At 46.8% G+C, this 23,734-nt stretch overlaps 1 protein-coding gene across 1 annotated transcript in view; it reads left to right on the top strand.

Moving 5' to 3' along the window:
* The first annotated feature begins 6,384 nt into the window (after window positions 1-6,384).
* Window positions 6,385-23,734, top strand: part of Flvcr2 (FLVCR heme transporter 2) — a 62,580-nt gene continuing 45,230 nt past the window's right edge. Inside the window, exon 1 of the mRNA XM_051149525.1 lies at window positions 6,385-7,214. Coding sequence (XP_051005482.1) covers window positions 6,513-7,214 — 702 coding nt within the window. The 5' untranslated portion in view covers window positions 6,385-6,512. The remainder of the gene's footprint in view (window positions 7,215-23,734) is intronic.

Here is a 23,734-nt window from a genome sequence, read left to right on the forward strand (position 1 = left end):
GAACTGAGTTCTAAGTGGAGGATATTTAAAAAATACACCTTAAAGAATTTATAAGTATGAAAGACAGTAGGCATTAAATGGTCAGAAATGAGTTAAACAAGATTCAGGAGTGGGCATTAGGGCCTCTGACTCCATAGTCACTGTTGCTGGGGAGGCAGGCTGATGCATCTTTGGAGAATACACCTTAGGAGGCATTTCCCTCTGCTCAGGTTCAGGGTTTGGAGTCTCAAGCATCCCTCTTAGCACTAACACTATCGAACTTATGACCACACCCTAGGTACCACTTAAGGGTCTTTGTGAAATAGTTTTATTAAACTTGATTTAATGTAACCTATTTACTTATGTGGTTTGTGTGTCTGTACATGTATATGTGTGCATATACATGTGTGTGTAGGTGTGTGCACATGTGTGTATGTGTGTGAAAGCCAGAGGTTGATGTCAGGTGTCTTCCTCAGTTGCTTTCCACCTTATATTTTTGAGATAAAGTCTCTCACAGAACCTGATTCAGCAAGACTAGATAAGTGTCAAGCCTCAGGGACCCTCCTGTCCCCACCCTCTCAGTGCTGTGATCACAAGTACATGCTGCCTGTGCCCAGCTTTTCACTTGTGTTCTTGGGATTCAAATTCACATCCTCACCAGGCAGTGGGGGCACATGCCTTTAATCCCAGCACTCGGGAGGCAGAGGCAGGCGGATCTCTGTGAGTTCAAGGCCAGCCTGGGAGGAGGCTGACATTTGTTACTTCAATATTTGTGCTTACTGTGTCAAGCTGCTGTTAACTACCAGGGAGCAAACTTTGCAATTAACATACAAGGAGCAGAAAAGCTGCATGGAGTTCATAGTTCCAGAGGTTCCTTCATTCCCTGGGGATTGGGCTCAATCCCACACCAACGCCTTCTGTCAGTAAGAATTCCCTGAGATGTGTAGACCCATGTGCATCAAGACATGCCTGCAGGTACCTATAAGATAGGACACATAAGTAGGGAGGACACATAGGAAACTATTCAATACATGGCTTTATGATGGATGAATAAAGAACCTCTCTGTGTAATATCCATCTAATACTTATAGAGCTGTCTGCCCCCTGGTGGTGTTAGGGTTCAGGAGTAGCCACACACTGAGCACTCAAACACCAGGCTCAGATTGATGGAAGTTTATTTGAATGCTGAACAAGAACAGACTGTGACACTGGTAACAAGAACTGATCAGTCAGGTCCACCATCAGAATTCAGGGATTAGACGTGACATTGGTCTGCTTTTAAGGCAGACTTTTTATAAGAAAAACTATAACCAGGTAACCATGTGGGAAGCAAAGGGAGGGCAGCATTACATCATTTTAATTAGCTAAATATAAGAAGAATTGATTTTGTTCTAAGCATAATGTATCCAGGTGGCTAGACAAAGCATTTTAAGCTGATTGGCTTGGATTTAGGGGAGGGGAGCTCTTGGGAGCTTTCCAGCTCTCTAGGAGTAAGGACCATAGCAGGATGTTGCAGCCTTAACACAAATAGAATATCATTTATCTTTAACCCAAGCAGAAAATGCATTTGTCATCTATTGTTTTATTCTAAGCAACAAGCATTGAATGTTCCTGGCTTCAGGCATGTAGGGCCTGAGAACTTGAACTTAATTTCACCTTATAATCAAAATGGAGACTTGCAGTCAAAATGGTTTCCGATATGCTAAGAGCTGGTGTTAGTTAACAGAGGAGCTGTAGTCATGGTAGGAACTAGAGTAGGTCTCAATGGAGCCGCTACAGGGTTTAAGCAGGTTTCAACAGTGGAAGTCAACCAGGAATACTCACTACTCTAGGGACTGCCGAAGTACCATTGTTTTCTGGGTTTTGTTTGTTTGAGACAAAGTTTCCACATGTAGCCATGGCTGTCCTGAAACTCTCTCTGTAGACCAGGCTGCCCTGGAACTCAGGGATCTGCATGCCTCTGCCTCTCTGAGTGCTGGGATTAAAGGCGAGCACCGCCATGCCTGGCTGAATCAGGAGTGTTTAATGCTCATTAGGTAGATGTAGAGAAATTAAGCTGGGCGTGGTGGCACACGCCTTTAATCTCAGCACTCGGGAGGCAGAGGCAGGTGGATCTTTGTGAGTTCAAGGCCAGCCTGGTCTACAAAGAGAGTCCAGGACAGCCAAGGCTAACACAGAGAGACACTGTCTTGAAATCCCCCCCCAAAAAGAAAGAAATTAAGTCCTTCTTCCAAGATTCCAAAGAAGAACTGAACTTCTAAGTAGACCCACTGCAGAGCTCACAGTAAACCAGACCCACTCCGCAACGAAACCAAGCTCTAATCTTGCTCAAATCTCAGGTTAAGCCTGGAATTTGCCAGCAGACTACACTGTTCTGAGTGCAGGACAAGAGACACATAGCATAGGATTCTGCCTTGTGGTTGTTTGTTCTGATGCTGATTAGTAATGAAGAGTAAGTCACACACTCGCGCGCACACACACATTCACACACATGGCCTCAGTTTCCATATACTCTAAGGGCTGGCAACGTGGCTCAGTTGCCTGCTTAGCATGCGCCGGCCCTGGGTTTGATTCCCAGTCCTAAATAAACCAGGTGTGGTGGCCCATGCTTGCAATACCAGCACTTGGGAGATGAAAGGCAGGAGGCATAGAGTGGAAGGCCAATGTAGGCTACATTAAGATCTTTCTTTAAAAAAAAAAAAAATGTAGTCTAAGAGTTTGGGGATCACCTAAGGAAGGGTTCAGAAGGTCTTTAAGAACACATGTGTTGTGGAGAAGTAAGTGGCTGGAAGACCACGGGCTATTGAATGAGTAGGGAAACTCTTCAATGGATATGAGCTCTACAAATATTCTACAAATATCCCATAATATAATGAAAGCCTCCATAATTTCTCCCGGAAAATGCATGCTTCCAGGAAGCATTCTATTCCCCCAGTAGAGTTACCAAAACTGGTCCTCTCTGCTGGGAACCAGTAGTAAGTGTCCCCTGGGGCACATGTGGTAGGACTGGGCCTTAAGTGCTGATTTGAGGTCAGCCTGGAAATCTAGAATGTTAAGGGTCTCCGACCCATAGTAGGCCCCAGACCTCAGCACAGCTGACTCCATGGGAGAAGTACATATTCAGACTATCAAACTCAGCATGTAGACAGTACCACCTGCCAAAATGAAAATAAAGGTCTAATCCATAGTCCTGGGGAAGTCTCTAGTTATATTAACTTTGCTTTCTGGCTTCTGCAGTTCTGCTTCTGGCTACCTGAGATGTGCCAACCCAGAAAATGGTTTTTATCCCGAGAAAGGCTTAGTGCTGCACTGCTATCTCAAACACCCAGTGTAATAAAGACGTTCTGTTGGCTTAAACTTGTGCCTGAGCTATCTTGTCTGGTGGATACCCAACAATACCAACCACTCCCATTGATTCTATTTTTAAAAGATTTATTAACATCATCATCACCATCATTATCATCATCACCATCATTATTATTACTATTGCTATCATTACGTTTTTTTAAGAAAGGTTTCTCTGTGTAGCCTTGGCTGTCTTAGACTTTCTTTGTAGACCAGGCTGGCCTTGAACTCACATCGATCTGCCTGCCTCTGCCTCCTTTGTGCTAAGATTAAAGGCATACGCCACTACACCTGGATATTGCTGTTGTTATTGTTATTAATATATTACTTTATTGCTATCTACATTTATGCTTGTGTATATGTGGCCACGTGGAATGGGCCGCTCATTGTGAGAGCTGGGAACTGAATGAGGGTCCTCTGGGAAAACAGCAAGCCCTCTTAAACACTGAACCGTCTCTCTTCTCCACTAACCGTTCTTGATTCTAATGTGCAACTCAAATTTTACACCACCACCCCAGGACTTAAAAAAAAAAAAAAAAAAAAAGGAGTGGAGAGGACAAGGAAACAGCAGTGCTTAGGGGCCCTCAAGAGTCAACGTGCAAACACATGAATCGCCTGGAGGTTCTGTTAAAACGAAGTTTCTAATTCAGGAGGTCTGGGGAAAGCCTGGGAATCTAGGATTTTCCCTTTTAACAACTCTCATGCACCTGGATTCCCAGCATTTAGGGGACAAAAGGACCTGGAGTTCAAGGCCACCCTGGGCTACATTGAGCAACTCTGTCTCAACAAAACAAAACACCAAGTTTCCGGGAGCCTCCTAGGCTGCAGCTCAGACTGCTCTTGTGTAGCTGTGTGGCAGTGTGAACGATGAGAAATATGGCTTTTCAGGTCAACTGGGACCTTCCAGTAACTCTCTTCTAAGAAGCTTGTTTCCTTGTCTGTAAAATGAGGCAAGAGTGTAGTAGAGCAGGGCGTGGTGGTGCACTCCTGTAATCCCAGCATTCGGGAGGCAGAGGCAGGTGGGTCTCTGTGAGTTCAAGGCCAGCCTGGTCTATAAAGAGAATTCCAGGACAGCCAGGGCAAAGAAAGAAAGAAAGAAAGAAAAAAGAAAGAAAGAAAGAAAGAAAAAAGAGTGTAGTGGAGGAATGCGTTAGTGTCTTTAAAAACTCAGTTATGTTAGGTAAACATGTTTTTGTTTTAATACCAGGTGTGGGATATGAGGCTGATTTAGATCGTCCGCAGCAGCACAGTATTTGCTTTCTGTGACCTCTGAGAGGGGCTCTTTGAAAGCTGCAGATAGTTTAATTCTGAGGACTCTGGAGAGGGTATAAATGCCAGATCCCAGAGAGAGGGGAGGGGACACTGAGAAAGAAGGAGAGTGGTAGTCCCCGCCCCGAGTCCCCTCAACCCTCTCGGGTGATGCTCCTGGTTGTTGTTGTGGTTGTGGTTGCAGTTTGAGGAGAAGAAGGTGGAGATATCTTGAAATGAAGATTGGACTTAACCCAAGGAACACCATGACCCTAACTAGCAGGAAGTATCCTAAGAGACCTACACCCATTCTCCCCACTAATCTTTCTCTCCTACCTGGTGTTGGGGTGTTGGAAGGGACTGGGGTAGAGAAGAGAGAAAGAGGCACAAGAAACTAAATTAAAATAAATAATAAAATATAGCGGCTACATAAGAGGGCTGAGGGCTTAGCTGGGTGGTTCCAAAGCAAAGCCTGGTGTGCACGCGCGCGTACACACACACACACACACACACACACACACACACACACAGTGAGAGAGAGAGAGAAAGAGAGGTGGGGGGGACTCAAACACACACACAGACTCACACACACTTGGTAAGCAATAGTTTACATCACAGAATTCCCGGGATGCTCACACATGAAGGCGTTAAAGTGCAACAAACGCTAGCCTTTTGTCCCGATAGGCAATGTTTGCGAAATGAATTATCAGCCAGAGATTCTTTTAAGGGCTATTATTTCACCATCCACATTTTTGTAGAAGAAACTGGGGTTCAGAGGTGGTGTGCAGTGACCTATAGTCAGTTACATACCTAAGCCGCTAATCCGGAATCGAACCTAAATTTTGGGTTATCGCTATGGATCCATGAGGTTTTGGGGACTGGCACAAGGCAGCACTCTTTCCCTCCAGGCTTTGCTTCCAGGCTGCGACCAGGTGACTGACTCTCAAGGGATCGGCAGGTGGCAGCCGAGGGCTACGAGGCTGCCAGAACAATTTCTCGGCACCGCACCCAGAGCCAGCGCCTCCAGAAACACTTCCGACAGCTTCTTCTACTCCAGGCTGTGCGTGGCTCCCGGGGGTTCCCTAGTGGGAGGCCTCAGGAACCCGTCGGAGAATAAACAGCCCTCAAGTTCATGTATGACTTCACGAAAATAAGACTTTGTCCGCAGGGAGGGCCCTTAGAAAAGCAAGCTTCCCATAGCCCGCCTTTCACCAGGGACGCGGAACTGTCAACCAGAGAGCTCAGCCCCCGGCAAGGAGCGAAAGTCGGGGATCTGTCTCCGATCACCCCCCTGAGCGTTTTTGGGACCCCGGCCTTCAGTACACACGCACAGGCCTCGAGAAGAATCTGACCTCGGAAGGGATTGCCCAGCGATGTCCTCTGGGAGATGGGGGAAACAAATGAACTTAGGAGCAGTGTAGGGGGTGGGGGCCAACCCGGACGGTTTCCATGACGCCCAGGACGTCGGGGAGGAATGCACCCCAAGCTATGGCGAAACAAGCGCGGTTCACTGCGGGCTTTGCTCAAGAAGGCAGGGAAGCCTGGGTGGGAGGGGTTGCGGGGCGTGGGGAGCCGGGCAGGCCGGGGGGCGGGGCGGTCACGTGCGCCCGAGGGGGCGAGGCCCCAGCCTGCCCGGGAGCGAACCTAGCCGGCCCAGCCGCAGTTCAGGGAGCAAACTTTTTTCCAGACGGTCAGCGCTTCAACCGGACAGACTGGACCGCGTGGCAAGGCGACTGTGGCCGACCTGGGGAACAAGGGTTCCCGAGGACCAGCGAGAGGAGTTTGGGTGTGTGCGCGGGAAGCCTATTCGCTCTTGGTTTCTCCGCGAACAGAGGAGCGCTGCTGGACAAGTGTTCCCTCAGCGGTAGGGTGACAGCTGAACGGCCACTGGCCCGTAAGACTGTCGGGATTAGCACGGGGCTCAGGAGCTCGCTGTGGTCATGGTGAATGAAAGTCTCAACCAGGAGGAGAGAAATGACAGACCTGTCCCAGAGTCTGCAATTCAGATGGACACCAGCTACTCCACCCATCCCAGCGACTCAGGCCATCCCAGTGTCTCCATCCATCCTAGCGTCTCAGGTCATCCCAGCGTCTCCATGGACCCCAGCGTCTCTGCCCGTCCTAGCAGTTCAGCACCCCCCAGTACCTTTGCTCAACCCAGCGGCGTGAGCCATCCTAGTATCTCCGGTCAAGAAAGCAGCGTGATCAAGGTGAGCAAGCGCCGTTGGGCCGTGGTCCTAGTGTTCAGTTGCTACTCCTTGTGCAACGCTTTCCAGTGGATCCAGTACAGCTCCATCAATAACATCTTCATGACCTTCTATGGCGTCAGCGCCTTCGCCATCGACTGGCTGTCCATGTGCTACATGCTGACCTACATCCCTCTGCTCCTGCCGGTGGCCTGGATGCTGGAGAAGTTTGGTCTTCGTACCATCGCTATCATCGGCTCAGCACTCAACTGCCTGGGAGCCTGGGTGAAGCTCGGCAGCTTGGAGCCTCACCTCTTCCCAGTCACAGTGTTGGGTCAGGTCATCTGCTCCGTGGCACAGGTCTTCATCCTGGGCATGCCCTCACGTATTGCTTCGGTCTGGTTCGGGGCCAATGAGGTCTCAACAGCTTGCTCCGTGGCTGTGTTTGGCAATCAGGTGAGGTGAGGGTTGTGTGTGCGAGTGGCTGTTCCAAAGAGAGAGCACCTCAGGGTGATGGGGCTGAGTATCTTAGAGGGTACCTGGCTTGACCCGCTTTGTAGGAAGCTGCAGTTGTCTGGTTCACAGCCTTTATGACTCTGGATGGCTTTGTGATTGGGTGTGACTGACAGTGTAGCTGGGTGATTGTGACTGTCGGTGACATTGTAAGATCAATGGGGTCACAAAGAAGGGACTTTTTCTTTTGTCTGCAGTTTTTCCTGGCCTTCAGGAAGGCTACTTCTAGAACAGGCTCATCTCTGACGGTGCTGCTTTCTCTAGCCTGTGTCTGCCCACCGGGTCCACCTTTAGGAATACTGGTCTTTCTCTGTGAGCAGTCTTTGACACCTGGCTGTTTAAGCATCTTTGGACTTTGGCAGCTGGTTTTAGCTGGACCAGCCAACTTTCCTACAATTTGAGATCCCCTGTGCATAGCACTGTGAAATTGGACTGTTTTTACCTTCTTTTACACACAGCTGAAACCAGGACAACAGGAACAAAGGCGTGTGCTCCTCTCTGGGGTTTAGAGCCATGTCCAGCAGGATAGAGTACAAATCTCTTTGTGAATTTTCTAGAAGACTTCTAGTCTAAGCACCTCATATCTTTATCCTTTTTTCCTCCTTTTGGGGCAAGCAATCCCAGATTCGTATAATCTTAGTGTGGTTCTGATCCAGAAACCTGGGCATGTTGTGAATCTGGTTGCTTTCTCAATGTATTCAAAGCAAAGCAAATGTCTGTGGGTACACTTCTTTAATGGGAGCCTCAGGCCTCGGGCTCTCACTTCTGAGTGCACATTGTCCAGGCTGTTGACAGACCACTGGTCACCGTTCACTCACAAGTTTTACCAGTTCAGTTCATTGAGAAACTGTAACTTCTAGAACCTTTAATTCCAGCACTCTGGGAGGCAGAGGCAAGCAGATCTCTGTGAATTCGAGGCCAGCCTGGTCTACCAAGTGAGTTCAGGACAAGCAAGGCTAGAAACCCGGTCTTGAAACGCCCCCCCCCAAAAAAAAGAAAGAAAGAAAACAACAACAACAAAAACCACTTGTGACTGTCTCAAATATATGTAAAGAAACAAGAGAATTATATTTGTCAAGCCTAAATTCTTAAAGTAATGTGGCTGTGGGTTTTATTGTCTCTAGCCTGGCAGGTGGATTTGCCCCATTAGTGGGTCTAAGGCTGGAGCATGAAAACTGTATCTTCTAGAAGGCCTTCATTCTGTCAGCAGATTAAGGTTCATACAAGGTGCTATAATCCAGCCACTTGGGGGAGAACTGGAAGAAACACTTTGTGTTTACCTGGGGCCATCAAAGTAGGGGTTTCTTCTCTTCTCTTTATTTTTTTTAAGATTTCTCTGTGTAGCCCTGGTTGACCTGGAACTCGTTCTGTAGATCAGGCTGGCCTCGAACTCAGAGATCTGCCTGTCTCTGTCTCCTGAGTGTTGGGATTTAAGGCATATTGCTACCACCATCTACTTTTCTTTTGTTATTAGTCCTAAGGCACAAAAGTAATCCCTTGACCCACACGTCTGAAGGACAGAATACTAGATATGTTGTTAAATTTTAAGAGGAATAGTTATTCATTTCCAATTCTACCCTACTCCCCCAACAAGGTCAAGAAATGCTAAGAATTTAAAAATTCTTTTAAAAATATCCTGGGGCTGGTGAGATGGTTCAGTGGTAAGGGTACCTGCTGCCAAGCATACTACCAAACCTGACAGCCTGAGTTGGACTCACGTGGTGGAAAAAGCAAGCTTTCCACTGACCTCTCTACATATTTGCTATGGCATGTGCGTGTTTTCCTCACACCCTTCAATAGATAAATAGATAAATAAATGTAATAAAAGTTGTAAACCCATGCTGATGTTTGAGTCAGAAAGATAGCTGGTTCTTTTGAATATTTAGAGTTGACCCTCTGTACTAAATTCAACATTATGAAAACCTTCCCAGGCTTTCTTGTGGAGAGATGGATGCGCTTGTTTGTCTGTCCTATAGCCTTTTCCGCAGGTAAAACTCTGGTGCATGGGAAAAATATCTACAGAATACCTGTGCTTTGCACTTTAGGAAAGACTCCATAGGACTGGCTGAGCAAATATTCTGCAGACTTAATTCTTCATGGCTTGCAAACTTCACAATGTCAATCACCTTAAACCCTACATCATTTTCAATCTGTTTCAGGGGGTGGGGTCGATGGGGTGGGGGTGGGGGAGTCAGAGAAAGAGATTTTCCAAAGAAAACTGATGTTTGTGAATAGCGAACTACGGAAATGATTATAACACGTGCGCTGTGGTAATCTCGCCACACATGCAAACAAGCTGAGACCAGGGAGAGTTTTACATTTATTTTTATTTATTTTCTGAGTAGAGGTATGTGTGTGTGCGCGCCACAATGCATATATGGAGGTCACAGAACAATTTGCAAGAATTCTCTCTTTCCACTATGTAGGTCCTGGTGATAGAACTCAGGTCATCAGGCTAGACTGCAGGTGCCTTTATCCACCATCATGCTGGTCCAAGGGAGAGGATTTGTTGTTGTTGTTATTGTTTTTTTTTTTTAAGATTTATTTATTTACTTTTATGAGTACTCTATCTGCATCTATGCCTGCAGACCAGAAGAGGGCACCAGATCTCATTATAGATGGTTGTGAGCCACCGTGTTTTTGCTGGGAATTGAACTCAGGACCTCTGGAAGAGCAGACAGTGCTCTTAACCTCTGAGCCATTTCCCCAGCCCCCCATCCCTCCACGAGGGGGAGTTTTAAAAGGCACAAATGGAAAGGATTACATCAGCTTTTTTGAAGTAACAGTCTCTGGACACAGATTAATACCAACAGGGGTGTAGACCTGAGGGTGAAGAGACAGATGCGGCACAGACACCCTTGTAGAAGAGATTTTGTGTGATGTCACACTGGTGCCAGGGATGTAGCTCAGTAGTAGAGGTTATGCTTAGCATGTACAGGATCCTGAGCTTGATTCCCCAAGTGTCACAAAAGTACAATGGCCTCTGTAAGGTCAGGGTCTAGCAGAAGCTCTTGTGGTCATTTCCATGAAACGGAAACATTCATTTACCCATTTGTTTGTTTGTTTTGAGGTAGATTCTCACTGTGGCACTCTGGCTGGCTGGGGTGTGGCTTTGTAGACCCAGCTGTTGTTGAACTCAAAGATCTTCCTACCTTTGCCTCCCAAGGGCTGGCATTGAAAACATGTAACACCACACCAGTGTTTTTAGATCTTAGAGTTGCAGTCAGTTGTGAGCTGCTGTGTGGGTGCTGGGATTTTAACCTCGGTCATCTGAAAGAGCAGTTGGTGCCACTGAGCCATCTCTCTAGCCTGTTGTTGCTGGGTTTGGGGTTGTTGTTGTTGTTGTTGTTGTTTGGCTTTTTTGTTCTTTGGTTTTGGTTTTTCGAGTCAAGGTTTCTCTGTGCAGCCCTGGCTGTCCTCAAACTTGCTCTATAGACCAGGCTGGCCTCAAACTCACAGAGATCCGCCTGCTTCTGTCTCCGGAGTGCTGGAATTACAGGCGAGCCCACCACACCCAGCAATTGTTGCTGTTATTAAGGCTGACACAAATGATTGTTTTGATCCTAATAACTTTCATGTTTCTTTCACGCAGTTGGAATCCTGATCTCTCTTTTAGTGTTTCTTGTGTACTTCTCGGGGTGACCAGCCTCTGCTTGTATTAAATTCGACTTTCAGGCATTAGATAAGCTTTTACTGAGTGCCTTGAGTTTGCTAGACTCTAAGTAAAGGCTATAGAATTGTTGTCTTCCTGCGCAGACTTCCTCTAGAGTTTAAAATGCACACCAAGCCGGGTGTGGTGGAAAAATACCATGACCAAAAAGCAAGTTCATCATTGGAGGAAGCCAGGACAGGAACTCAAGCAGGGCAGGAACCTGGAGGCAGGAGCTGATGCAGAGGCCGTGGAGGATGCTGCTTACTGGCTTGCTTCACCTGGCTTGCTCAGCCTGCTTTCTTATAGAATCCAGGACTACCAACCCAGAGATCAAACCACCCACCATGGGCTGGGCCCTCCTGAATTAATCACTAATTGAGAAAATGCCTTACAGGTGGATCTCATGGAGGCATTTCCTCAACTGAGGTTCCTTCCTCTCTGATGACTCTAGCTTGACAACAAAACGAGCCAGCACAGTGTCTCAAAGACTTTTGACTTTTGATCATTGACTTCTGGTGTGAGGGCATTTCTGCCTGGTGTGTGTGTGTGTATGTGTGTGTGTGTGTGTGTGTGTGTGTGTGTGTGTGTGTGTGTGTGTGTGTGTTTTGTTTGTTTGAGATAGGGTCTTACTGTATAGCCTTACCTGACCTAGAACTCAATGTAGACCACTCAACTGGCCTTGAATTCACAGAGACCAAACTTCCTCTGCCTCCCAAGTACTAGGATTAAACTGATCTCTTTTAACCCTAGAATAGGAACTGGGCACAGTCAGGAAAGTGGGCTAGAGTCTACAAGAAAGAAATGGGTCAGACTTTAGGCAGGGGGTGGGGATGGGTGGGAAGTGGGGGGGGGCAGGGATGACAGGCCATTTAAAACCGAAGGTGAAGCTTCCTGAGTGTTTTTTTCATGGGCTCAGATCTGCTGCTGTCAGTTGGGAAATGCGGCTACTTTTGAGCAACACTCAGCCTTGTTTCAAGGGAAAGCAGTGGGGTTTTGAGTGACACAGACACATCACTACTGCACAATATGTAAAAGGTGTTAGGTCTCAAACCCCGTGCAAAAGGCCAACTGGACACTGCATGCCAGGTTCTCCCAGCATCCCTCAGTCCCTATTTGGTATAGGGCATGGCTGGCATAACCCCGCCCCCTTCCCTGAACTCTCCAGCCCAGGGACTGGGCTACCCTTCTCCCTACAGCTCTTCCCTAGCCATTTTGGCTAAGCTGGTCTTTTTCCTTTTTTTTTTTTTTTAAACTCATTACCCTTCTGGCCTCTTCTTCTGGCTCTCACCTCTCCTCTCATGGCCCTACTCAGGGTCATGTTCACTCTGGACTCTCCCAGATGTCTTTGCCTCTGACTATGCTTGCCCTCCTATCTACAATAAGCCTTCTCTCCCACCATACGTAGGAGTAGTCATGTCCTCCTTTTTCCTTCCTTCCTTCCTTTTTATCCTTTCTTTCTTTCTTTCTTTCTTTTTTTCTTTCGTTATTCAAAGGGAATCTTTGTAGGTTGATCCTGAGAACTGGGTGATAGATGATAAGAATCAAAGGAGATCTTCCGGGTCCGCCTCAGCCCGGGATGAAGGGAGCTGGCCTGCAGCACAAACAAACAAGGAAAGGGAACCGGACCCTGCCTCCCAGATGCACCGGAAATGGGTTTGCTTTTAGAGGTAGGGAAAACACAACACCTTCACAGTTGGAATCCAGCAGAAGTCCTGGCTTCCAGTAGCTAAGACAACACTGGATCTGGAGCTGTAACATTAGGGCATGTGCAAGCCTCATACGCAACAAAATTTTCTGGTCACCATGTTAAAAATGTAAATGGCAAGCTGGGTGGGGTGGCAAGCAGAGGCAGGCAGATCTCTGTGAGTTCGAGGCCAGCCTGGTCTACAACGTGAGTCCAAGACAGCCAAGACTACACAGAGAAACCCTATCTTGAAAAAAACAAAAACAAAAACAAAAAAAGTAAATGGAAAAAGAGAATATTAGTTTAGTGCTAGATTTTATTTAGCATACCACATTCCAAATACTATTTAAACTTGTTGTCAATCTTATACAATTGCTTGCATGATGTTTTACATACTTTTTTTTTTCCCCTTGTGGTGCTGGGGGGTCCAACCTAAAGCTTCATTGTTCTAGGCAAGTGCTCTACCATTGAGCTACCTGCCTAGCCTTTGCATCCACTTGGTTGGCAAGTCTTTGGAAATTTACACCCTTCCATGTGTGTTTCCCCATACATTCTGAATGGGCCTTGCTCCACAGTGGACATGCAGGTCAACAATTGATGGGAAACATTTTGTGGCAGATGAAGATGGACTCTCAGAAGTGACTTCAGCCCTGAGGAGGCCATGCTCACTTGACTGGCTGAGCCTGACGAGGTTGAGGGTGACTCAGGAGCGGGAGCTCTGAGGCGAGGACAACAAAGTCTTATTTCAAAATCCTGGATGCTTAGGTATGGTAAAGCTGTAGGTCAGGGGTTCCTGGCTTATCGTGTGTCTCCTAGCTCTTATCATTCTTGCATCTTCAGAGCTCAGAGACTGGTCAAGGTCTGAGATGAAGACCTTTGACTATCTGTTGCTTGTCATTGCAATGGCCTGCCATGTGCTCCCACACCTGACTGCTTTCTGGCCTCCAGCAATGCATTAGAAGACCAGGATAGAGAGGGCATGGGGTGGGGGTGGGGGGTTGGGGGGGAGCTGTTCAAACCTTATGGTGACTGAGAGAGGTAGATTCAGGACTGCTCTTTCTGATGGGGCCAGCCACATCAGACAAGTGAGTAAGGCAAGCCTACTATGGTGATGGTAGGAACGGGGTGTAACCCTAGCCAGCAGAAAGGCCAACTGTTGCTACAAATTATATGACCTGATATCCATAGACCCTTCCTTCCTTCTTTTCTTTCTTGTGCAAAGAGAACTATAAGTACAGGTTTTCACATGAAAATTTTGGGGGAGGGGTGTGAAAGTTGAAACGGGGTCTTGTCATATAGCTCAGACTAGACTAGAACTGCAGTGATCCTCCTGCCATGCCTTTACAAGCATATGCTGCCAGTAATAGCTTGAAATTTTTTGTTTTTATTATTATTACTCTTGTTGTTGTTGTCGTCGTTATTGTTATAGATGTATTTATTATGTATACAGTGTTCTGCCTGCAGGCAAGAAGAGGGCACCAGATATCATTATAGATGGTTGTGAGCCACCATGTAGTTGCTGGGAATTGAACTCAGGACTTCTGGAAGAGGTCATGTAAAGTCATGATGAAACAAATGTAGCAGGTTTATCATAGGAAGGAAGGGCTAGTGTGTTGGGATTAACTTTGCTCACTGTTGTCACCTTTCAGCCCAACCAAAACTCAACATTAACAGAAATTCTTTCTCTCTTCTCCCCTGCATCTCCTGGGACCCTCCATGCTGCGTGGGACCTCTTTGTATTCCAGTTTTGCCTGCTCTAGGTGGTTGCTAATGTAAATGGAGTCATAGTCATGGTTTTCACTGCCCAGCTTATGAAGTTGGTTTCATTTGTATTTAATTTTTAAAATTTTTATCTGCATGGATGTTTTGCCTGCACATAAGACTATGTACCACATGCATGCCTGGGGCCTGAGGAGGCCAGAAGGGGACAACAGAGCCTGTAGAACTGGAGTTAACAGACAGTTGTGAACTGCCATGTGGGTGCCAGAATTGAACCCTGGTCCGCTGGAAGAACAGCCAGTGTATTTAACCACTGAACCATCATCTCTGAGATTAATTTTTAAGGCTAGTAATTAATTCAAAGATTCTATATTTGGTAGGTTTTGTTGGAGCTTTTTGTTTATTCATTTTATTTATTATTTTGCCTCTTGGGGTGTTTTTTGGTTTGGTTTGGTTTTGGTTTTTTGAAACAGTGTTCTCTGACTGTTCTAGATTTGCTTTGTAGACCAGGCTGGCCTCGAACTCACAGAGATCCACCTGCCTCTGTTTCCCTGAGTTCTGGGATTATGCCAGGCTTTGTCTGTTGATTTTAAGACAGAGTCTTGATATGTAGCTGCACTGGCCTTGAACTTCAGATTTTCTTTCCTAAGAAACAGGGTTATAGAAATGTGCCACCAGGTTTAAAGTCTCCTCCCCAGTGTGTGTGTGTGTGTGTGTGTGTGTTGAATTTTCTATTTTAAAACCATGAGTTAGGTAAAATTGCTAGTCTGAGACTTTGGAAGAAAGTGGCATAGAGTTAAATTTCATTTCTGATTTCTTCTACTCTGAAGGTCAAGTGGTCCAGCTCTCCCCGAACATGGCTGAGGGTAGAAAGACAGATGCCCTGGGGAAGCATCCTTGACCAAGTCTCTAGGGAGGGCCAAGAGATATATAAGCAACGTTTTGTGGTTTTCAGTAGACAAGTATACTGTTTTCAGCTGGCTCCCATTTGAGGATAGCATTCGGGAGCTTTTGCTTGAAGGACATAGAGTCAGCTGTGCAGAAGGAAGTTGTCTGCTTGCAGCCATTCTTCTTAGGGCTGATTTATGGTGTGTTTGTTCTGTGCTGTGTCTGGCGTCCAGTCAGAAGGAGGTGGCCTTGGGTCCCTTCAGACTGAGGGAACAGGTTAGGCTTCCAAGCAGGACTCCTAATTCTAATCCCTTTAAGATTACGAGGTCTCGGGCCAAGGACAGCTCTGTTGGGATCTGAAGCATCTTCATTGCAGACTCTCGTAGCCCTGGCTCTCACATCTTCTCCAGCATATTGGAAGAGGTCCAGGCTGGCCTCACCGGCCCCGACCTTGGCTTTGGTCCATTGCAGACCCTGCTGCAGTGTCCGTTAAATGCACGGAGCCAAGTCTAAGTCTTCAGGTCCCGAACCCCTGGCCTGATCTTCCTATCCTGTCCTGTCGGGTTACTTCCTAGCATTGATTCTGCTCTCACCAGTCTGGCTCCTTAACCATTTCCCTGAAGCAATACTATTGGCAGAATAAGAGAGGCAGCGGAAGAGTGACGTCAGCAGGATGGTTCTAGGTTCTTAACTTCCCTGCAAAGACATTAAATAAACAGCTAGGAACTGGCCAAAATAACTTCTTTATCTAACCTTTTCAAGTCCACCAGAGATCTACAGAACTAAGCAGAGCCAAGAAAAAGCAGTGCTCGAGAGGTAGGAAAGTTCCTGACTTTGTGTTCCAATATGGATCCTGTCCAGAACAGTTCCAGCCTCCTCTAGTTTTTGCTTGCAAATTGCACACTTAATTTGCAGCATTAGAGCCTGTTTTAATAAAATGGTATTTGATCCATAACAATAAACAATCTAGCAAGAAACTTGAAAGCAACCCCATTAATAATAGTGAAAAAGGATAATAACAAAAAACAACCACCAAAATTAGGAACAAACCAAGGAAGTGAAAAACATACACACTAAGAACTACAAACTGTTGCTGAAGAAGATATATCACTACCTATATGCAGGCATCTGCCAAGGACAGAGGAGGGCAATGGACCCCCTGGAATTGCAGTTACAGGCAGTAATGAGCAGCCATCGGGTGCTCGGAAGCAATCTTGGGTCCTCTGCAGAACACCAAGAGTCTTAACTGCTGAGCCATCTCTCCAGTCCTATTTTTAAAAAATTGAAAAATTGAGAGAGAGAGAGAGAGAGAATGTGTGTGTGTGTGTGTGTGTGTGTGTGTTTGTGTGTGTGTGTGTGTGTGTGTGTGTGTGCACATGCAAAGTATAGCACATACTCCTGTGGAGGTCAGAGGACAACTTTCAGAAGTCAGTTCCCTGCTGTTTGAGGTTCAGCACTTCCAGTCCAGATAGTCATTCTGAGCTCAGTGTTAGGTGCAGGACTCCCTCTCCCCAGCAGGGTCTCTGGCTCTCTGCCTGGCTCTATCTGGAGAGTGTCTTTAGACATGGATGCCCCTAACCACATCTCATATATGGCCCTTGACACAGCTGCCTGCCAGCTCTCCTGTCCCTGCACCTACAGGGTAGTTAGGTGCTGTGTTCCCGTTCATATGATAGGAGCATGCTGCCAAATGCAAAACAAGCATCCTAAAAGCTCCTGGTTTCACCAGTTATGAACACCTAGCCTGGAAACCCCGCATCCACTTCCCAAGTACTATATAGACTTTGTTCTCCCTGAGTAAAGTTGAACTCGCTCCTGAAGTGGTTCCCGGAGTGTTCGATCTCTGTCCGATCTCTGTCATGCTCACGGCCTTCCAAGCCCTGCATCTTTGTTTTCTGCTCCTCTTGCCTCAGTGGGCTGGTAGCCAACGGCCTCCCGACCCCCACACCCCCCCCCCCCCACCCCCCCCAGCCCACCCCAACCCCCTACCTCCCCAAACCCCCCCACCCTACCCCAACCCCTGCGCCATCCCAGGAAAGAGGAGAACCACAAGTTCTTTCCACCCCACGTGACTTCCAGGGATTGAAGTCAGGCTTCTCAGGCTCGTTGGCAAACGGCCTTACCCACTGAGCCATCTCATCAGCCCTGTGATCGAGAGATTATTGACCAGGGAGTCCAGGTCTTTTTAATGAGAAAGAGGACCGTGCTTTGAGGATGGAGTTTAAATGCTCAAAAGATCACTCGTGGGCACTTGCACAATCCAAAGTGAAGGGTCAATGGTTTCAACTGGCTGGTATTACCAAGTTCCTGAAAAGCAGCTTAAGAACCAGAGGTGTTAGTTATGGCAAAGCTAACAGGAATCTATGGCTCAGCTGGGGACTTCTGACACTGGTTATCAAAGCAGGTGATGCCAGAAATAAAAAGCTGGGTGTCAGACTGGACTTTTGCGGACTCTGCAAGGGCTCAGTCTCACGAGGCTGCCACACTCTACACTGGTGAAGTGTAGCTCCCGGGGACCATCCTTACTCTGACCAACCACCTATCAGCTGGAGAGTCCCAAAGACTTAATTTGCACAACATCTCACAGGCTGGGGAGAAAACCTGCCTTAAAATTTACCAGCTTGTAAAGGATGCGATCAAGAAAACATTAGAGATGTGCAGGGTGGGGCTCGGGAAGTGAGAGTGTCCTGGCAGGCCAACCTCCCAGCCCTCTGAGTATCCCCAGCCTGTGAGTCAATATTCTAGACTCTAGAATCCAGTCTTGAGAATCTAGAGTTGTTATCCAGCTCAGTCTTGAGTGCTTCTCTCTGGAGTAAGGGGAAGATGGAGCAGGTGGTTCCCGTTTCCCGGTAATTGCTCTTCTCAGTAAAGCTATACGGTCCCGACCCCATGACACACACACACCACACACACGTATCCTGAGGACCTTAACCTGTTATCTCATTAGTATAAACTCAGGTCTTTTGCGGAGGGACTTGGCCTTTGGAGACAGCGCTGAGATCACAGGCGTGCGCCACTGCACACCTTGAAGAATTACAAAAAGACATTTCTATCATTCAGGTCATTCCAGAGAGTTTTGACGTGCTAGGCTGTGAACTGGGACAGAGGTTAAACAATATAAGTAAAATGTGAACTATGCTGCAGGTACAACTGTAGAGTAAGGGTGGCAGCTGCTGAGGAGCTGGGGGAGGGGAAATGGGGAAGCATTTTAGTTTGCTTCAGTTTGAGATGGGTTGGAGCATGTGACTGTTGCCCAATAGAACCAACACTTAATCTAATGGAACTAGTCTGCATGCTCAAAATGGTCAAAATACTCCCTCTCCCCTCCCCCCCCATGCCTGTTGATGTTGGAGACGGAATCCAGAGTCTTGTGCCTGCTAGGGAAGTACTCTACCACTCTGCTAAGCCCTCACCTGGAAATATCAATTTAAGCTACATGTTTAAGTACCACCACCAGGGGAAACATTCCACACCTATGGTCTTCCAGCTGGAGTCTATGTGTGTGCGTGCATGCATGCATGCGTGTGTATGTGTGTGTGTACATGTGTGTGTATACACATGTGTGTGCACGCGTGCGCGAGTACGTGCATATGTGTGTGTGTTTTCTTGAGACAGGGTCTCTCTGTGTAGCCCTGGCTGGCCTGGCTGGCCTCGAACTCACAAAGATCCGTTTGCCTCAGTCTCTGGAGTGCTGGTATTAAAAGCATGCACCACTATGCCGGCTCTTTTTTTTTTTTTTTTTTTTTTTTTTTTTTTTTTTTTTAATGCCGGCTCTTTTTGTAGGCTCTTATTAACAAAATAATTTAGAAATGGACTCAAAAAGAAGCTGGGGGGGGGGACAATTTTCTTAGTTTTAGAGGTTTTGTATTTGTCTTGTTTTTTTTTAAAGAACAAGCAAGATGCAAATCTCAACAGCGTCTCAGAATAAGGAAGATGGAGAAGAGGAAGAGAGAAAGGCCGTCCTGTCTTTTGCGATGGAGGCTGGCCAGCAGCAGGGTAGAAGAGTCGAGAGTAGAGCATCTGAGAAGGTGTGAGGGCACCCAGAGCACTAGACAAAGCATGCTCGGGCGTTGGCCAGTACATGAAAGAAAAAGAGGCAGAAAAGAAAGAAAAGGAAAAGTTAGGCTTCTCTGAGTTAGAACTTGAATGTAGGTAAAGCTGCACGGTAGGCAGGCACGGTGCTGCCTGAAGGACTAAAGCAGTGGTTCTCAGCCTTCCTAACCCTGTGGCCCTTTAATACACTTCCTCAGGTTGTGGTGACCCCCCAGCCATAAAATTATTTTGTTGCTACTTCATAACTGTACCTTTTGTTAAGAAACATAATGTAGGTATCTGATGTGACCCCCTATGAAAGGGTTATTTGACCCCCACTCCCCAAAGGGTTGAGACCCACTGGTTGAGACCCACCAGACTAGATAGAGGTTGTGCTGAGGTGGGCTCCCTGTAGCATTTCCTTACCTGTTTTCAGATGAAAGGGGTTGGGGTGGGGTGGGTAACTCCTGGCCACAGGATTGACAAGCCAGCTGACTTACCCCCACCCCCCCCCACCTTCACCCCACCCCCTACCCCCCATCCCACCCAGCAGAACGTCTCTGTGTAGCCTTGGCTGTCCTGGACTAGCTTCATAGACCAGGCTGGCCTCGAACTTCCAGTGATCCACCTTCTCCGCCTCCAGAGTGCTGGGATGAGTCAGCATGTGGACTCAATCTTAAAAGTATGTAATTTAGAATATCAGGTCTCTACCCAATAGGGACAGAGTTCAGATGCCAGGCTTTTGACCCCTTTTCACCTGTGTCTTGATGGGCCTACACTAACCTCATCTACCTCACTTTTTTTTTTTTTTTTTTTTCTTATTGAAATTGAAGTTCAAAGGAGTCTTATCCAAGAAAAGGGAGGTAGGCACCAAAGCCTCCATCCACACCCTGGACAACTGTAACAACATTCCTGCCCTTTGTTTCCTGGCGCTTAATGAACTGTCCTACTGTCCTCTTTCCCTCCTCCCCTCTTATCACCAAGTGGAAAACTTGCCAAAGGGCCAGATTTGATTGACAGGAGCAGGGCCTTGGGTATAAGAGGTGCTTGCCTTGAGTACAGGACTAAATAGGTTTTTACTTCCTGAAAGAAATAAGATGGCTAATTAGTGAGCCTTGGAGGCTTTGAGTCACTGGAGGTGTCCGTGCAAACCACAGGGAACAAGAAGTAGTTCATTCTGACGCAAATATGAGTGACCATGGCCCCAGGACACAGACTCAGGTTGCTCTGAACAACACGTTCCACTGTGAAGAGTTTGTGTGAGCTTTTATAGTCACAGAACAAGACAGCCATAAATCAATGTATTTACCAAATTCACTGATGGGGACACCAGGTAGGTTGTTTACAGCAAAACCAGGACACTTCAGATGTAATCTGACATCCTTAGTTTGGGGTCGATAGCACGTAATGATATGCTAAGGCAACACATTCCAAAGGGTTTACTATTAGCCAGTAGGTGGTTTGATCAGACACACAGGGAGGTAATAAGTGGCTTTTAAGGGGACTGCTAGCCCGAGATTATTTTTGCCTCTTAAGGGAACAGAGGGGGAAAAATGATCATGCCTGAACTGTTTTCTCTAGTTATAGAATTAATATACCTTCTCATTGAGCGATCACTCCACAACTCGGGCATTAATAAAGGGAAACACCTTTTAATGATAGCATGTGACTGGCTTTGGCTAATGTACAAAAGGGAACCAGCCTCGATCAGAAAACGTTACTAACTTATGTAGACCGTAGGCTTATATATTTTTTTGTATGATGTCATCCTGAAGCCTCTTTTAGATCCTGACCCCAGGTTACACTTTGAACAATATAAACAGAGACAGGAGACTGCAAGTCTGGCCACTTAGGCCGATGGGAAATTTACACAGCAGAGATAGTGTCAGGATTATTCTTAAGTATAGCAGTGTTGTTCTTCTTTTCTTTTTTTTCTTTCTTTGTTTTTTTTCTTTTTGTTGTTGTTGTTGTTGATCCTTTTTTTGAGACAGGGTTTCTCTGTGTAACCTTGGCTGTCCTGGACAGGCTTTATAGACCATGCTGGCCTCGAACTCACATAGATCTGGAATTACAAGTGTGTGCCATCATGCCCCACACAAGATGTTGGTTTTTTTCCCCAATGGTTGTTACCTTAGGTCATTTTGCTCTCCTGGCTGAATTGTGCATTTCCTAAAAAGAGAACCTGGGGTTTAATGACAGACCAGGTCTTTTTTTTTTTTTTTTTTTTTTTCCTTTTTTCTTTATTTATTATTATGTATACAGTGCTCTGCCTGCACATACAACAGCAGGCCAGAAGAGGGCACTAGATCTCATTATGGATGGTTGTGAGCCACCATGTGGTTGCTGGGAATTGTACTCTAAGACTCAAGAACTGCTCTGGAAGAGCAGACACTGCTCTTAACCGCCAAGCCATCTCTCCAGCCCCGGCAGACCAGGTCTTAATGATAGTTGTCACCCTGTGCTGCCTCCTTGAGCTGTCTCTGAGAAACAATAGGCACACCTTTATTCCCTGCCGTCAGGAGGCAGAAGCAGGATGATCTCTGGGCTCAAGGTCAGCCTGGTCTACAGAGTGAGTTCCAGGACAGCCAGGGCTACACCAAGAAACCCTGTCTTGAAGCGCGCGCACACACACACACACTCACGGAATGGGTGGGCGGAAAGCATGTTCTCTGATGAGAAATGGGTTCTGGTTGTAAGTCAGGGTTGTCTCTTTTATTATGGGAAAGAACCTACTGGCCAGTCAATTCCGGGGACCAAACATTTAGAGAAGCCTTGTCCCAGCAATCCTAAGCTTCAGGAGTCTCTAAGAGGCCAGGTTAGTGTACTACTGATCTTTGAGCTGCCTTGGCTGCAGCACTCTCTTACTTAAATTCTACTTGGTTTGACCTAATGTCTCCTAAGCAAGTTTACTAGTAAACTCTACTTGAGTTCCCTCTACATTACCATGTGACCGAGTCCCCTTTCCCCGGGAAGGGCTATCCCATCATTGTGTGCATTGTTTGCTGTCTTCAGCACAGCCACCTACCCTACAACCAGACCCGTAGCTGTTGTGAGTCTCAGAGTCTTTTATAAGCTGGAGGCCATACGGGCTAAAGCAAAAGATGCGGAGGAGAGTTTAATGGGCTGCTGTGTAACGAACGGGCAGCTAGCTAGCATTTATCAGTTAGGAAGTACCAAAGAGAGAGGCCGGGCGGGGTGGATCTCAGCAGTAGTTAGCATGCATGAGGTCCCAGGGTTAGTCCCCAGCACTGGAATGTTAAAGGAAGAAGATCTGCACTCAGTTTATTGCCTCTACCCTCCTGATTGACATGAATCTGGGGGCTGCGGGAGGACATGGCCCAATACTAGGCACCGTAAGGTGCAAGCATACAGCTTTTCTGGGAAGCTGACATTTGAGTTGATTCTTAAGGGGAAAAGTGTTTTTAAAGTGTGTGTGTGTGTGTGTGTGTGTGTGTGTGTGTGTGTGTGTGTACACGCTCACATGCATGTATGAATGCAGGTGCTTGTGGGGTCCAGAAGAGAGATCAGATCCCCTGGAGCTCAAGTCACAGGTGGTTGTGAGCTTCCTGATGTGGGTGCAGGGACTCCTGTCATCTGTAAGAACAGTGAATGCTGAGCCATCTTTCCGGTTTCTAAAATTGAAAAATAATTTTTTTTTTTTTTTGGTCTATTTGGTTTTTGTCTTGTTTTGTTTTTGTTTTTGTTTTTTTCCAGACTAAGTCTCTCTATGTAGGTTGGCTGTTCTGGAACTCACTCTGTAGATCAGGGTGGCTTCGAACCCTTAAATTTCTGCCTGCCTCTGCTTCCCAAATGTTGTTGGGATTAAAGGCCTGTGACATCACCGCCTGACTGAGAGTGAGTTGATTCTTAATGAGCAAAGTGGACAACAGCTAGTTCAGAAGGGAGGCAGGGTCATTCTAGAAAGCTTCTTAGCAGTGTCCGGATGTCCCCCAGAGCTTCTGAAGTTGAGACGAGAGCAAGGTGCAAGGACGGAGTGTCATTCTCCCAGGCCAATGGGGTGACAAAATGCTTCGTGATGTGACTTGAGAGTCTCTGGGACAACACGGATACTGGCCCATTTCCATGACACATGACAGAGGGCAGCTTCCCTCACAAACCGAAGACTCTTCTGAAGGGAAGCTTCGAGACTGATCCAGTGCACACAGCTACTTTTTGATGCCTGATTCTTGCTCTGTTTCTAGATATGCCCCCAGTGGATGCCCTTCCCTTGACTAACTAACTACTCGCCCCTTCTGACCTCATCACGCAGCACTAGACAGATGGGCAGAGTGCAGCCCCTTGGGGAGTGATAAGGAACCAGGAGGTCAAGGTGAAAGCTGTTATTTCCTCCTCTTTATTCTCTGGCTCCCATGTTCTTGCTTAGTACGATTTTCAAAACTTAGGCAAGTGTCTTTCTTTCCTTCATCTTGTGGAGCAAGCCCCTCTCCCCTTTTCTTTGGTAAATCATTAAGCAGCAACGGGTATGCT

Source organism: Acomys russatus, chromosome 1 (assembly GCF_903995435.1).
Source record: "Acomys russatus chromosome 1, mAcoRus1.1, whole genome shotgun sequence".
In the NCBI taxonomy this organism is placed as follows: Eukaryota; Metazoa; Chordata; class Mammalia; order Rodentia; family Muridae; genus Acomys; species Acomys russatus.